The sequence below is a fragment of the Rhipicephalus microplus genome, chromosome 4, assembly GCF_043290135.1.
Source record: "Rhipicephalus microplus isolate Deutch F79 chromosome 4, USDA_Rmic, whole genome shotgun sequence".
In the NCBI taxonomy this organism is placed as follows: domain Eukaryota; kingdom Metazoa; phylum Arthropoda; class Arachnida; order Ixodida; family Ixodidae; genus Rhipicephalus; species Rhipicephalus microplus.
Window position 1 is genome coordinate 44,799,960 of NC_134703.1, and position 17,271 is coordinate 44,817,230.

Genomic DNA, 17,271 nt, shown 5'->3' on the forward strand with positions numbered 1-17,271 from the left:
AGCTTGCGTGCTACCTCACACGATCAAAAGGAGTGCCGTAGGAGCCGCCGGTCAGGCAGTTGTACAGTGTTTGCAAATATTGAACGGTGTCAAACAAGAACAAAAAAAAACGTTCTAGCGTCCTTCAAGATTCCCATCTCCTCCCTCAGCAGCTTTTCTCATTTTAATTCAATGCATTTAAGTTTGTGCCACCGTCATCATGAGACGACGAAGTACACATAGGTGTGTTTAAATGGCGGTACATTAGTTGTTATCGGTGAACAGCGCACTTTTTTCGGCACATGGAAGTGGATACGCATACCAGACGCATCAAGCAGCCGTCAAGCACACATCTGTCCGCGTTTCAGCGCTTGAAGCGTGCTCGGCCTAGATGTATCCGAAGCGAAAATAAGACCGACCGCCGTGCCAGTAGGCGTCGAAGATACGTGCATCCAGTGCCCGCTCGGCTGCTGTTAGGAGGAGTCGGGAGGGCCCGAGACGACGACCACGCTGCCAACGCCGCGGCGCGGGCTCTATTGCGCACGCCCGGGGCTCTCGTCTCGGAACGGGACGATCGCGGGGCTGAGAGAGAGGAGCGTCCTACGCGCCGAGTGACGCTCTCGGCTCGCGCAACAGTGCCGCGCACAATCCTCCGAGGCCGTGTGCGAGGTTTCGCGCGCGCGTACAGCCAACACGTAACCCGTCGCGTTCTGATGGCCAGGTGGACTTTAAGAGGCAAATGGGGTCGATGGATCCCGCTGCGCGGAATCGCTGGAAGATTCTCTCAACAACGATACGATTCTCCAGAGCGAGACAGCGTCTGTGAGAAGGCCCGGGTGTGACCACATAGGCCGAGATTTGCTGCGCAACTCCGAGCGTGATTTTTGTAACCAGTCTTGATATCATTAACCTGTCGTCTTTACGTTGCATTTAGTTCGTCTGAGCCGTGTACAGCGGCGGAGGAAGGGGAGCCGGGTTGTGACGCGTTGAGTCGTGCTTAGAAAGAGGAATTGCGTGGTGTAGAACTCTCCGGGCGACCACGTTTCTCGCGGCACCACGTCGGCGTGATTCGGCGACGCCTGAGTTGTTTGGGCGCTGCGTGCCTGCCTTCGATTTGCTCTGGCCTGAACTTCCGCACGAGGCGGGACCAAACCGGATGTGAAAATGGAAGAGGAGGAGCACAGGCAGGACGACGACAAACGGGAGGTAAATCTAACCTCTGCTCTATTACGCCAAGTTCGAGTAAATTCAATGGATCAAAACTGTGCAGAGTGGCAGGTGTTGGTTTCCTTAAAGTGGGTCATGGACCGTGCCAAGCCTCACTGGTAACTTGTACACTGCCCTCAATATAAGTTGCATGGGGACTTAAGTTTGATTTGGTTGACTGATATTACGCGGCCGTTACACCGCCCGCATGTCACGGGCCGTTTCTCACAGATTGTTTTTAACAATATAATAGACAATGAATTTTCTTAAGCAAAGAATCAGTAATTGCGTCATTTTCTCGTAATATAGTCATAAAGACAAAGGTAGCATTATTTCAGCGAAATTACTGAGAGCATGTGTTGTTAGTTTCGTCTTGTTTCTAAATGTTTTTTCTTCCTTTTTTCAAGCGAAAGAAACAAAATGTAATCGCAGTGAACACGCATTACGCGGCCCTTACCATAGGGAGTTTTAAAATACAGTTTGCTAGCGCTGCGGGCGTAGCGGGCGCCATATGTGTTTTAGAATAGCGTTTGCCCTGCTGCAAACCGCAACGCACGATCGCAGCGACACCGTAGTCTCGAAACCAGTGTTTGCGGGCCACATGCGGGCCGCGATCGCCGCACGCAATTTCGGATTTTTTGCGCGCGGGCCGCGAACGCCGACTCGCGTTGCGACGCATGCGCAGTGGCAGCGACCGCACCGCAAGGGCTCGCGGTGCGCTATTCTAAAACTCCCTATTAGCTGTTTGTTCTAGCACTGGTCAACACGTGCGTCAGTATACCTTTGTTCTGTCACGCTTCTACTTTCGAACTGGTTACTGTTACCGGGCAAGCTGAGCATTTTCATAACTTACTTCTTATGTCGGTGTCTTGTGAAGTTCTGTTATTTCACCGAAAAAGCTTGACAGGTCGTTCAATCAAGGTGCTGGTAATTTTTGCTGAAAGTGATGAAGACTTCAATTCTTAATTTGCCCTGATTGCAACTGATACTCTTTGATGTTCCGGAAACGTTGGCCGAAGAGTGTGCTGAAAAGCCTAGTCTAAACGAATGAAAATCGTAACCAAACTTTTTTTTGCATCTTCAATCAAATCACATTTGTTCGAAGCCGTATGCTTCTGTATTCCAGCAATATCGCCCAGCTTTCTGCATCTGCTTCTTTCTATTTTATCTGCGATGCGCTTGCTAGGGCGATTACAATGATTCTTTGAGTGTAGGTATATTCGGCGATGAAAAATAATTAAAGTTATTGTTATATAGTCTACAGTAGTATTTTGATGTAATTTGCGCAGTGACAGGCTGCATATTGTGTTTATTGTCCACTATACGCGCAACGAACCGTGATAGGCGTCGTAGTGATTAATTCAAACTATCTGCATTCGCATTATTCTCATCGCACAATCTTGCGGCTTCTATCAGAGCGTGGTTGCTGCTCCTGGGCTTCTATCTCGCGACATCGCTGAGCGGAGCTGACACCGCGAGTTTGAAGCTGATACTGTTACGAAACACTAGCGTTGAGAAGCTGCCACCGTCTTTCTCGCTTATGTAAAAAAAAGGAACATTCCAGCAGTGCCGTGCGTCATTTTCTTTCTGCTTTATGGAATGAAAACCACCATGTTGGTGTTGCTGTTAATTGCTCTGCGTTCGCAGCAATCAATCACCGAGGGCACAACAAAGCCAATTCCAGTCTGCACTCTGCACAGCGTCCTGCTGGCCTCTTCTTCCTGATGATGAATCGGTGTTTGAGGGACGAAGCATTTTACGGTCGCGGCTTGTAGGCGTGCCAGGTCATCGTCGCGGTCCATCATGGATGGTTACGCGCCATCAAAGTTGGGTATAATCTCACTACTAAAGCTGAAGAAGGCGAAAGTTATCCTAGCAAGTCGCCGACGATGTATTAGGATTTAATTGCATCAATTTACAGACATTTGGTAAATTTCGTCTCGAAATTGGTTTCAAATTCCACTGAGTTTTCTTTTGCAAAGCGTACTCCGTCGAATGTTGCGGTGTGTAACACGAAGACGATTTGCGACTAAATTGCTGCAGTTGGGCAATGAGAAGAAAATAAGGATATACGTGTCATTACCACTTAATTTTTTTCATTGTTTATTTTCTTAAGTCTCCTATCATTCGCAAAAGACCTTTCAAATTATCAAATACTCATTCTTGGCCAATCCACCAGAGTGAGTACGTGCCATTGTTTATGAATGAAAAGCAAACAAGGAAACGGTGAGCTACAATCCGACGCTATTTTTCCGATGACGTTAGTAACACGTAAACACCCTTCCTTACACGCGCGGTTTCAGGCTTGACACCACTGGCGTCAGAGGAATATCCCTTAAAACAATTACCTCGGTCAGGAATCTTCTTCTTCTTCCTCCTCTCATTGCAGCGATTTTGCTGTGGCACACATAGGCACACATTGCATGATTAACCTCGCCCCAGGTTTCACGTTAGAAGCTGAAGCACAGTGCCTGTGTGTCCGTGTCTTCTTCTGTCTTGCAGGTGTGTTTTCGAGCTCCTATTCCGTTGCTCTCTCTCTCTCTCTCTCTCTCTCTCTCTCTCTCTCTCTATATATATATATATATATATATATATATATATATATATATATATATATATATATATATATATATATATATATATATATATATATACACATTCAACCAGCTTGCCCAATAAGTAGATTTTTCCATAAGAGCTGAGACACCCTTCCCTGTTTGTTGTGTTAAGGCGAGGGGGGTGCTGCTTGAGTGTCAGCATTTTTCTCCGCACGTGCTTTATCTAAAGATTCCTAAAGGGCTCAGTGCAGTGTGTCGATACACTGCTCTCGAGACTGGCACAAGTGCTTGTGAACCAATGGCGTTATCTAGGACGCGCGCGATTCCCGTGTGAAGGCGTATTAGGATTCCACGGCGGCCCAGTGTCCCTATCACTGGGGCACGATTGCACTCCCGCTTCGGTTGCATGAAGATCCCTCTTTGAAAACACCTGACGTGCGCGTCGTGCTATCCTGCTAAAGTTATCACTTGGAGACGCTGAGGTGGACCTGCACCGTAATCGTAGTCGGCCCACATTTTTGGTCAGGCAGATATGTCTTGTATGCGATGTCAGCCTGAAATCTGATAGATAATAATACAACGATAAACAGCAATGTTATGTCTGCTAGCTATCTTAATTCCTGGTTAACTTAATTGCTCCTGCTTAGTTGAGTTTGCACTACAGTACATCATAACCTTCTGGTGGAAAAAAAAAGCGGCGCATCTTCACTGTGGTTTTATTTTAACGTGCGAAGCAGCACACCGAGACAAGCGCAAAAGGGAGAAAAGGCCTGACATTAATATACCAGGTTAATATGACACGGTTATTATACATGAGAAGAAGCGTTTCGCGTGTAACAATGACTTTCATTGATACGAAGTAGGAACCGTTTTTGCTGATCTTCCAAAGACTGCATTCTAAGCAATGTCGTTTATTGTATGTGCTGTTGTGCCTCGCCCAAGTTCCACGTGGTCTTCGCGGCCTGCTGGCACCTGGCAGCTGTTGATGAGTCAACCCTGCACCGGGACGGCGACGGACGCGGACAATCTGGAAAAACCACGTCGCCGGCTCCTCTTGACACAAAAGTCGTTGGCCAAGCTTTTGTCAGCCGCCGAGAGCAACACTCCGAAGCAGCGTCGACCCAGCAGCTGTACGGGGTATTCTGCCTTGCTTGAGTCAACCTGGCTGCATCAGGGAGCGACTTTGCGCCTGGGATTCCACGTCATCTCACTGTGGTGCCACGCTGGCGCGTGGGGTCTCCCTCACCAAACAGCGAACTGGGCATGTCTTGCCCCTTTCCTAGGTTCAGAGGGAGGCGGTGTTTGGCTTTCCCTCTTCGGGGACGGAGAGGAAGACGACGATCTCATTGGAGTATCCTGCGCATAAATTTTCTTTGCAAGGGATCTTGGGAAGGCGGACGATGTATAAAAACGCTAGCGCAGAGGCGCTCGTGTGTGATTCTCTTTTCATGTTGTACCACGCTACCATGTAAATACTGTATATAAACATTTTTTTCTCCTTCTCCGGCTTCTCTACTCGTCCTCTCCGGGGACTCGGATGGCCCGAGTCCGCACCACGCTACCCAAAGGCGCAACAGTGGCTGGCAGCTTATGGGATTCGCCTGCGTCGGCTGCATCGAAGTGGTGAGTGCCGCGTGTTTGCTCTTCTTTTCGCCAGACTCGTTAGCGCAGATGGTCGGTAACGTGGTAGGGTGATTTTGGTAAATTTTGATTCGCAGACCAAGAATTGGGTGGCTCGTGGGCAAAATTACCTTAGAAGAGAAACGGTGTGCATATCTAAGATGGAGAAGTTTAAGGTCCAAGAACTCCTCGAAATTTGTCAGGAGCTGAATATTTCGGTCGGCTCGGTTAAAAGAAAACAACAAATTTTGGAGCACTTGGGAAAAGAGGAAGTGAGTTTAGAAGAGGCCATTGAGGCCAGAGAAACCATTTTGGCAAAGAAAGAGGAGCGTGAGCGCTTAGCCCGTGAACAAAGAGAGGAGGAAATAAGGAGGGATCGCGAGGATAAAGAACATGAAATCCGTCTGAAAGAACTGGAGCTTCGTATGTCCGTGGGAAATCAAAATTCAGGGGGTGGAGAATCAAAGATAAAGGATCTAATCCACACCTTCAAGGCGGGTGACGACATTGCATTATACCTCGTGCATTTTGAGCGAGCATGCGAAAATGCAGGGTTTAGTAGGGAGACTTGGCCACAAAAACTGATATGCGTACTACCAGGCGAAGTGTCCGATGTTATCGCAAGAATGAATAAAGAGGACTCCGAGGTGTATGACAGGGTAAAGGCTGCATTGCTACGAAAATGTCGCCTATCGACAGAGGCTTTCCGCCTGCGGTTCAGGCACTCTAAGAGGGGCAACGAATCTCATTCAGACTATGCCTACCAAATTAGAGCCAACTTTGAAGAGTGGCTCAAAAGCGCGCAAGTCTATGGCAACCATGACAAGGTCATTGAGTTGATGGTACTTGAGCAGTTTTACCGGGGAATTCCCGAGGAGGTAAGGCTTTGGGTGCAGGATAGGATGAAAGACGTAGACATGAACAGGGCAGCAGAACTCGCCGAAGATTACTGCTCACGCCGTAGTCTCCGCAATACACCACGAACTTCGGAAAAAAATGAAAAGGTAGAAAGCTGGTCGGGAAACCAGGGACGCAAGAGGTTTGCAAGAAATAACTGGAAACCCGAAAATTCCAAGTTATTAGACAATCAGCAGGGAAAGGACAGTGAGGGGACTAAGGCGGCACCTTCATCAGGTTCAAAGGCGCCTGGTGACATAGCGCATGCGTTAGAAGCGCGGAAGCCAGTTGTTTGCTACAGCTGCGGAGAAAAGGGCCACATGGCCAGGAGCTGTAAGAGGCACATGGCATTTGCCACAATTCAGGAGTCAGAGGATAGCTTAAAGCTGTTGAAGCCTTACATGAGGACACTCTCAGTGAACGGCCGAATGTGTAGGGTATTGAGGGACTCGGCGGCCACAATGGATGTAGCGCATCCAAGTTGCGTATCTTCCGAAGACTATATAGGAGAGTGTGCCTGGATTCGGCAAGTGGCAGAAAAGCAAAGCGTCTGCCTACCGATAGCGAGGGTTGTAATCGAGGGCCCTTTCGGCCAATTGTGTACGGAAGCAGCAATTTCAGCCAACCTCCCGGAGCACTTCCCTTACCTATTTTCAAATAAGTCTGAGGAAATGTTAAAAACACGTGGAGAATCATTTGCCACCGAAATAGCTTGCATGGCCCTTACCCGTTTGAAGGCGCGCGAGCTGACGCAACAGCTGAGCAGCTCACCCTCTGGGGAACAGACGTCCGAGGGCAGTGTAGGAAAACCTGAGGTAGTTGCGACGGAAAATGAGTCTGCCATGCGAGTTGTCGAGACGGAAACTGGGGCTATGCTCGACAACAGCGAGGAAATATCTCTAACGCCCGAAAACGAGGACTTGGTGACAGGCTCGGTGTTAACACCCGCGTCCACCAGTTGGTGTCAGCTAGCCAGAACCGACCGTGCAACGCTAGTGGTCGATCAAAAGGCGGATCTCGCACTCTCTATGCTGCTAGATGCCATACATAAGGAAGGTAACTCTAGGAAGAACGTTTCGTTCTACACCCAAAACGAGGTGTTGCATCGCAGGTATGAGAACGCTAAAGGGCGGGTCTACAACCAAGTGGTAGTTCCACTGAAATACCGGCGGAACATTCTCGACCTGGCCCACAGCAACGCCTGGGCGGGCCACTTAGGTATAAAGAAAACGAAAGCTAAGCTGGCTCAGGAGTTCTACTGGCCCGGGTGCTGGAAGGATGTAGAGATGTTTGTCCGTGGATGCGACACTTGTCAGCGGATAGGAAAATCAACAGACAAATGGAAGGCACCAATGAAACTAGTGCCAATAGTCACAGAACCCTTCCGTCGGCTCGTGATTGACATCGTGGGGCCTCTGCCTCCATCTAAATCAGGATATCGGTACGTCCTGACCGCGCTGTGCGTTGCCACCAAGTTCCCGGAGGCAATCGCACTGAAAGAGTTGAGTTCAGTATGCGTGGTGGACGCATTGTTGTCTATTTTTTCTCGGGTGGGTTTTCCCTCGGAGATACAGTGTGACAACGGAAGTGTGTTCACAAGCTGCCTTACGACTACATTCCTAGAACGCTGCGGGATAAAAATCGCGCATAGCTCTATTCACCATCCACAGTCGAACCCTGTGGAACGCATGCACTCGGTCATGAAACGCGTTTTGCGAGCTTTGTGCTTTGAGCATAAAAGTGACTGGGAGGGGTGTATACCAGCTGCGATGTTTTCTCTGAGGTCGGCCCCACACGAGAGTACGGGTTTTAGTCCGGCTGAACTTGTCTACGGCAGGAACTTGAGAGGTCCGCTGCACTTAATACGAGAGTCATGGACTGGATATGGGGAGGACCCTAATGGGGTTTCCTATGTACTGGATTTATTGGGGCGACTGGGGACTACACGCGAAGTGGTGGAGAGCAACATGCGCGCAGCACAGGCGCTTTCCAAGGCCCGTTACGATAAGTCAGCTCGAAAGCGAGTCTTTAGAGTGGGCGATGAGGTGATGCTGTTATGCCCTTCAAAAAAAAACAAGCTGGACGTACAATGGGAGGGACCAGCGACAGTGTTGTCAGTACTTTCAGACACCAACTACGAGGTAAAGTGGGGCCGGAAATGCCCCAAAGTGTATCACAGTAACCTAATGAAACCCTACATGCGACGAAAAGCAGTAGTAAACCTTGCACTCAATGTTCCTGAGGATGAGGGCGCGGAAATCCTTTGTCTTTCCGATGGCACGGTCAGCAGCACATTGTCCGATAGGGTAGACACAGGGAACACCCTAAGTAAGGCTCAAGAGGAAGATTTAGAGCTTTTAGTACAGGAATTCGCTACCGTTTTCTCCGAGAAGCCAGGCAAAACGGATGTGATTAAGCACGACATTGAGCTGACGGTTAACAAGCCGATCAGCTGTAAGCCGTATCGGGTGTCACCTAGACAGAGAGAGATACTAGAGGCCGAAATTCGCCGCATGATCGACCTAGGTGTTATCATCGAAGCAGACAGTGATTTCACCTCGCCTTTGATTTTGGTTGAGATTCCGGGCCGTGATCCAAGGCCATGCGTGGACTATCGCCGCCTGAACTCTGTAACAGTCGACCAGACTTACCCTATTCCTAACATTGAAGAGAGGGTAGAGACAGTGTCTAAGGCGAAATACATTTCTACGTTAGACCTTGTTAGGGGGTATTGGCAGGTCCCTTTGACAGAGCGCGCGAGTCGATACGCTGCTTTTATCTCACCCCTGGGCACTTTTCGTCCTTTGATGATGAGCTTTGGGCTCAAGAACGCGCCGTATTGTTTCAGCCGCCTGATGGATAAGGTTCTCCACGGGCTCGAGAAATTTGCGCTGCCTTACCTAGACGATGTGGCGATATTTTCGGACAAATGGGAAGACCATGTTGAACACCTTCGGATGGTTTTGGAACGGGTCAAAAATGCAGGTCTTACGGTAAAGAGAGAGAAATGTCATTTGGGCTGTGCTGAAGTAAGCTATTTAGGGCACATTGTAGGAAATGGGCGTCGTCGACCGTCCGAACTCAAGGTAGCCGCGGTGGTCGGTTATCGTCGTCCCAGCACTAAGACCGAGATGAGAGCATTCCTCGGCCTCACAGGTTACTATCAGCATTACGTCCCGAATTACTCCGAGATTGCCAGCCCTTTGACAGATAGTTTACGCAAGACCGAACCTGTGAACATTCAATGGGACTCTAAAAAGGAAGACGCTTTTCAGAAGCTGAAGCTCGCATTGAGTGAGAAACCCGTCTTGAGGGCACCGGATTTTGCAAAACCTTTCACTATTCAGTGTGATGCAAGCGAACGCGGTTTAGGAGCAGTGCTATGTCAGACGGACCAGAGTGGAGAGGAGCGGCCGGTTTTGTATTTGAGTCGCAAATTGAGCAGCAGGGAAGAGGCTTATAGCACTTCGGAAAAAGAATGTGCTTGCATTGTTTGGGCCGTACGAAAACTAGGCTGCTATGTTGCTGGCTCTAAGTTTATTATAGAAACTGATCACTCTCCACTAACCTGGTTACACCAAATGTCACCTAAGAATGGTCGTTTGCTCAGATGGAGCATAGCACTGCAGCAGCACAATTTCGAGGTGCGCTACAAGAGAGGTGGCCTTCATACAAATGCAGACGCCCTAAGTCGAGCGTTTTGACTCGTCAAAAGACGCGGAAGGTTTGTTTGATTTTTTTTGTTTACCTTTACCTAGTTTATGTGTATTTTTTTTTTCAATGTGTTACAGTGAGGGCGTAGAGAAATTTTTCACTGACTCCCTCGTTGTCCCGAGCTCTACAGTTTGCTTGTTTAGCTTGATTATAATGTTATCTCGATTCCAAATGGAGTTACGTATGAAAGAGTTACTGGACACTTGTCCCGATTGGTATGCACATTGTTTCCTTGAGCTTAAGTTATTAAGATAAGATGTTTGCTTTGTAAAATCGGAGGCCTGGCGATGAGAGTGGCGTGCACGCGGTGCTTGTCGCATTGTGTGTGGCTGACAAAGGTCGTTTCTTGGAGCTTGTCACCCACTTTTCACCGAAGCGGGGCGCAGAGGCCAGCTCTTGGAGCATTCCAGTTTGACCAGGCCCTTCGAGAAAGCAAGAGCCTTGCCGGAACGTCGCCGACATCGACCCGGCCGAGCTGCATGGAACAACTCGACCTCCCGATGTATCATCTGGCGGCGGGGGTGCTGTTGTGCCTCGCCCAAGTTCCACGTGGTCTTCGCGGCCTGCTGGCACCTGGCAGCTGTTGATGAGTCAACCCTGCACCGGGACGGCGACGGACGCGGACAATCTGGAAAAACCACGTCGCCGGCTCCTCTTGACACAAAAGTCGTTGGCCAAGCTTTTGTCAGCCGCCGAAAGCAACACTCCGAAGCAGCGTCGACCCAGCAGCTGTACGGGGTATTCTGCCTTGCTTGAGTCAACCTGGCTGCATCAGGGAGCGACTTTGCGCCTGGGATTCCACGTCATCTCACTGTGGTGCCACGCTGGCGCGTGGGGTCTCCCTCACCAAACAGCGAACTGGGCATGTCTTGCCCCTTTCCTAGGTTCAGAGGGAGGCGGTGTTTGGCTTTCCCTCTTCGGGGACGGAGAGGAAGACGACGATCTCATTGGAGTATCCTGCGCATAAATTTTCTTTGCAAGGGATCTTGGGAAGGCGGACGATGTATAAAAACGCTAGCGCAGAGGCGCTCGTGTGTGATTCTCTTTTCATGTTGTACCACGCTACCATGTAAATACTGTATATAAACATTTTTTTCTCCTTCTCCGGCTTCTCTACTCGTCCTCTCCGGGGACTCGGATGGCCCGAGTCCGCACCACGCTACCCAAAGGCGCAACAGTGGCCACTTTGTTAGCGACGTGTTGTGCACTAAAAGCACAAAAAAAATCTAATAATTTTTTCCCTTTTTGCTTGTCTCCTTGCGCTGTTTCGCACGTTTAAATGAACTGTCACCAACTCTCCCAGCTGTCAACTTCACTGCGGTTTCCATCATGGTACGTATGCAGCCTCAAGTTCAAGCAGAGCGTTTCGGTACTGTATTCACCGTCATCTAGGTGGTTGAAAGAGCTTAGGATGGGCGTATAACAGTTCGATACATAGAAGCTGTGCTTCCTGTCTAAATATTTGTTTAACCAGAAGGGTTCGACTGCATGTGCGATGCATCTGCGTAAGCAAACAAAGAGCATCGGCTGCTGCAAAAGCAAATCGCGTTGCGAAGAAGAAAGATATATAGTGGTGAATTCGCAAGGCAATGACCAGCGTACGGCCCAATCTGAACTGGTCATTGTGCCTACCACCCTGCGCCAACGGGATACCCCCTTCTTCAGCGGCACCGGGGACCAATATGTGGCAGACTGGCTGCATCTGTTTGAAAACGTGAGCGCCGCCAACAAGTGGAACGACCCTTCGAAATTGGAGTATGCCCCATTTTACTTCAAAGACATCACGAGCCTGTGGTTCACAAACTATGCACCATGCCGAATTTGCCACTTTGAGCGCATTCAAGAGCACCCTTGCAGCTGTGTTTGATCGCCCCGCAGTGCGCGAGCTCCGTGCTTAACAGTGCCTACGCAGACGTGCGCAAAGCGGCAGGGCGAAAGCTTCGCAAGCTATATCGACGATGTCATCGATTTATACCGGTGCTTTAACCCTAAGATGACCGAACAAGACAAGATAAGGCATATTTTGAAAGGCATAGACGATGATTCCTTTCAAATGTTGCTGGTGAAGGGCCCAAGTACCGTGTCCGAACTTGTGACCTTGTACCAGAGCTTGGAAGAGATTCGCAAACAACGTTCGGAGGTCGAAGACAGCTGACGACTCTCTCGCTGCCCTGGCCGTCGGTGGTGACAGCACCCTGCTGGTGCAGATAAAAGAATATGTACGCGAAGAGGTCACACGACAGCTTTCGTGTCCCTCGTGTCTGCCGACCACCGAAGTACCAATGAACCACCTAACGCCGACCATCAGACAGGCTATTCAGGAGCAGGTCTCCGAGGCGAAGCCATTGCCGACGTCTGTCTCTCCACCAACGCCCGTCGCTGCCACGCCACCGCGTCGTCTCCCATTGTATGCCCCAAAACCTGTGCGACTGTCCACCGTGCCGTTTCCAGCTACACAGCAGCACTCCGGAAATTCCTGGCGCACTGCTGACAAGCGACCCACCTGCTACTTTTGAGGAATTGCAGGTCACGTTGCTCGTCTATGTCGTCAGTGCTTCGCAGTGAACCCGGAGGCACCAAGATACCCTGACTACTCGTTTCGGCCTCCATACCACCGTCGCCTCACGTGCCACCTGAAGTTCACGAACGCGACGCGCAAGCTCCTTCCGGTACCTGAATCTCCACTTCTCGACGTTCTACTTCCCGCTCGCCTTCCGCTTCAAGAAGTCGTCGTTCTGTGTCGCCTATGCGTCGACGACCCAGCTCCATTGAGACGGAAAACTAACTGCCGTGGCTCCGGAGGCACGAGCTGCGTCATCGTCTAATCGTTTAAGTCCTCGCCTGTCCCCCGCCAATCTTATTGATGTAATCAACGAAGGTGTACGAACACTTGCACTCAACGATACTGGGGTCACGATATCTGTGATAAGCCAAAGACTCTGCCACTCTCTCCGTAAAGGGACGATTATTTCTCCCGTGGTTTCCCTTAGCACAACGAGTGCCCAACAAATTGAGCCGCCCGTTGCGGCATGTGTCGCAAAAGTGATAATTCGAGGCGTGTTGTACACCATTGAATTTCACGTGTTGGCTTCATGTTCCCCGGATGTCATCCTAGGATGAGATTTCTTATCACGTCATCACGCCGTTGTGGACTGCGCTCGGGCTGAAGTGGAGCTGTTACCATTCCGTGATGGCGGTTGATGGGGCCGTGTCTAGTGTGGCCAACCTTGTCGTCGCGACGGACATTGACCTTCCTCCTTTCAGCGCCCAGTTTGTCCCAGCCTACCGTGCTTCACTTTCTGATGCTACCCTCCTGTTCACGCCATCTGACATCTTCGGTACCCGCCACCACACATCGCTGCAATTCGCCGTTCTTGCGCTTTGTCAAGACACCACCGGAATATTTATTTCCAATCCCAACTCGTGTCCCCTCGGTTTGTGCCGCAACGAGACGCTCGACCACATTCAGCCTATCGATGAAGGTGCTATCGTGCCTGCCTATTTCTTCGAAACCAAGCCGAATATGAAGCTGAACACGTTGGTTCCTCACCTAGCCTCGGACAGCGTGTCTTCCAATGCATTTCACCGTTCTATTGACAGCCATCTCGCCCCGGCTCAACTAGACCAACTAATTCAGGCGTTCGTTTGACTGTTCCCCTAGCGGTGCTAGGAAGAACGAACAGCGTTGTTCGCACAAGTGACACGGGAAAGAGTACTCATTTGGGCCAGCGCCCCTATGGTGTGCCGCCGGCGGAGCGTTACGTAATTACAGAACAAGTAGACGACATGGTACAGCGTGGAGTCATCAAGCCTTCTTGTAGTCCTTGGTCTTCCTCAGTTGTACTCGTCAAAAAAAAATTATGATTCCACCCGGTTCTGTGTAGACTACAGGTGCCTAAACAACATTTCGAGGAAAGACTTTTATTCTGTTTCCCGCTTAGACGATGCTCTCGATTGTCTCCAAGTGAAGAATTCTTTTCCTTGCTTGACCTCCGCTCAGGTTATTGGCAGGTCTCAACGGCCGAGTCTGATCGTCCGAAAACGGCGTTCGTAACAACGAATGGCCTCTATGAATTTACAGTAATACCATTCGCACTCTGCAATGCGCCCGACATTCAAGCGAATGATGGACAGCATTTTACGTGGTCTCAAATGGAACATATGTTTCTGCTATCTGACGACGTTGTGGACTTTTCACCCTAATTCACTTCGCATCTAACTCGTCTGCGTAAGATTCTACAGTGCCTTACAAACACCAGGTTTCAGATTAACCTGAAGAAATGTCACTTTGGGGCTCCACAACCCACCATACTTGGTCATGTCGTCTCGAAAGACGGCATCCTTCGCGACCCTGACAAGCTTCGTGCTTTTGCCGAATTTACTAAGCCGACTACAGTTAAAGAACTACGGAGCTTTGTAGACATGTGCTGCTATTTTTGTTGGTTTGTCCGGAATTTCGCTTCCATCATCGCTCCGCTCACCAAGATCCTTGCTGCCCCTGCAGATCTTTCGAATTGGACAGCAGCCTTTGACGAATTTTTCGCAACACTGTGCCAACTCCTTACCCCACCACCCGCACTGCGCCATTACGACCCTACTGCGCCGACCGAAGTACACATGGATGCAAGTGGCGTCGGCCTTGGTGCAGTACTCGCGGAACGCAAAGCAGGTTTTACGGAGTATATAGTCGCCTATGCCAGCCGCACCCTCAGTAAGACGCTTATAAGTTCTCATATTTTCCACGCATGGTCTAGATTGGAACGGAACAACTCGGGGATCCTCAGAGAATCTATTTCTCCTTCGCTCTAAATAGCATTGTCCTGAAAATTTAGGTTTTCGATCTTTTATTACAGCGTTCTTCTTTCTTTTCGTTTTCTTTTTCATCTTGTATGTGCTGTACTTATTGTATACTTACGTATTCATTACTTTCTTAGCGTGAATGGTGAAAATAATTGCGTTTATTGTTTTGTATTTATTATGTATTTATTTTTACATTAATCGCACGACATATGAAGTATGAATTTGTGGTGTTTTTTCTCTTTTGTCTGGTACATGCGTTATTTTGAAATAATTTGCTATGTCGCTCCTTGTGTTCACTATGAGTGTATGAAACACTCACCCCAAACAATCTTTATGCCACTTATTGTTTCGACTATGTCCCCTTGTAACTGCCCACCTGCTCGGACCTAAAGGTCTGCCGTCTGTATGTAATAAATAAATAAAATAAAGCTAGCCGCGCCCAACTATTCTGCTACGAGAAAGAGTGCCTCCCAATTGTGTGGGCGTTAAATAAGTTTCGACCCTATTGGTACGGCCAAACTTTTGATGTGGTAACTGACCATCACGCACTCTGTTGGTTAGCTTCACTGAGAGATCCTTCTGGTCTCACGACTAGAAGGATCTCAGACCAGAAGAGACCAGAAAAGACCATCTTCGGAAGAAGCGCGGCTCGACCAGAGCTGGTGTCACCTGAGCCCTAGCAATGTTATCGGACCTGCTGCAGCGACCGGATCCAGACGCCTCCCAGATTACCGGCCACATGGATTTCCTGAAGGATAAAGAAGCAGCACTTTCGAGGCTCGGTGAGCTCATTCTGGCGACAACGGATGAACCTGGATCATGAAGTGGTAACAGCAGACAAGTACAACGCAAATATTCTTTACGTCGTGTCATGAGCCAAGTTTTGGCTACAGGAACGTGAGAAGGCAGCCACAATGCAGTCACGAGCCACTGGACCCGGGCCAAGCAACCTGGAACGTCCGAGCTCCGGCGAAGCAGCATGGCAGGTGAGAGCGCACCGTCCGCGTGCGGTCCAACTGCCCAAGCTCCAGATACCAACTTTTGATAGTAGTCTTTGTGAATGGCAGTCCTTTTGGGACCATTTAGACGCTACCATCCATAAAAATACCGAGCTACCGCGCATCGAAAAGTTCAAGTACCTCCTCACTTACTTAACTGGGAGCGCGAAGCGAGCTGTCGAAGGCATCCGTTTAGCAGAGCAAAATTACGAACTTGCAATCAAGACCCTCTCGGATCGCTTTGGACGCCAGGATCTCCTTGTAAACGAGCATGATGATAATCTCTTTGCACTGAGCCCTGTGAAAAGCTCGTCAGATGTGCGAAGGCTTCGTCTACTGTATGATAGTGTGCAGTTACACGTTAGTGCATTGGAAGGCCTAGGATCGAGTTGCTCCCGACCAGTACACGGTGGTCTTAAACCGTGTCCTAATGCGATGTCTGCCAGAGGATCTCGCCATTATGTGCAGACAGAAATGTAAAGAATCGAACTGCGCCTCCAGCATCGCCGAAACGCCTGAAGACCGAACGTGGATAGCCAAGGATTTACTAACGTTTCTCCGCATTCAAGTAGAAATCTGAGAAGAGGGCCGGTTACGGTCTCGTCGTGTGTCACAAGACGAAACCAGAACACACATTTCTGAAGAAACGTATGACACAGAAATGGTACCGTCAGCGTCCGACCTAATGGGGTCTATTTTGCCTGTTAGACTGGCGTGCCCACTCTGCCACAACAAGGATCTCATGATCGCTGCTTGCAATGCCAACCTATCGGCTGAAGAGAAGCGGGCAAGGCTGAAATACTATAATTGTTGTTTCCGCTGTGGAACACGAAACCACATCGCTAGAATGTGTAGGAAGTCATTCAATCTTAGATGTGGTACCTGCCAGCGACGCCACCTGACCATCCTCTGCGAGTTATCACGCCCACCCGCAAATCCGCACCCCAACGCACGATCTCCATGCAGCATTTTCTCAACCACCCCCATTAACCATGCCAACGGTCACTACGACCCAAAGTCACGTTGAGCCCACTCACGTATTGCTACAGACAGGTCCAATTTGGGCAGAGTCTGGAGACCACCAACTCCTTGTGCGGGTATCTGCTGGACGGCGGCAGTCAGCGCACCTACCTTCATGCAGACCTGGCAAGGATGCTTCAGTGCTCCGTCGTGGGAAAAAAAGAACTCTCTCTTGTCACTTTTGGAGATTCCAAGTCACGAAGGCGACTCTGCACCAAGCGTGTCAACGTGCGGCTTCGAAGCCAGTTCGACGACTCAACGATTATCTCAGAAGCGTTGACGATTCCTGACATTTCTCTGTCACAAACCCACCACTCGACTCCAACATTTCGCACCTACTTTTTGAACGGGAGTACAACTTAGCTGACCACTTTCAACTGAGTACGTGGCAACCGGACGAGATCAGTGTCATCATAGGATCCGACGCCTATGGGAAGGTCACCACCGGCAAAATCGACCACGTAAATGAAACGCTAACA

The 17,271-nt window shown here is 49.5% G+C and overlaps 1 protein-coding gene across 1 annotated transcript in view; it reads left to right on the top strand.

Moving 5' to 3' along the window:
* The first annotated feature begins 541 nt into the window (after nt 1-541).
* LOC119171939 (fibroblast growth factor 1) overlaps nt 542-17,271 on the top strand; it is a 68,891-nt gene continuing 52,161 nt past the window's right edge. Inside the window, exon 1 of the mRNA XM_075892670.1 lies at nt 542-1,185. Within this exon, the coding sequence (XP_075748785.1) occupies nt 1,144-1,185 (42 nt within the window). The 5' untranslated portion in view covers nt 542-1,143. The remainder of the gene's footprint in view (nt 1,186-17,271) is intronic.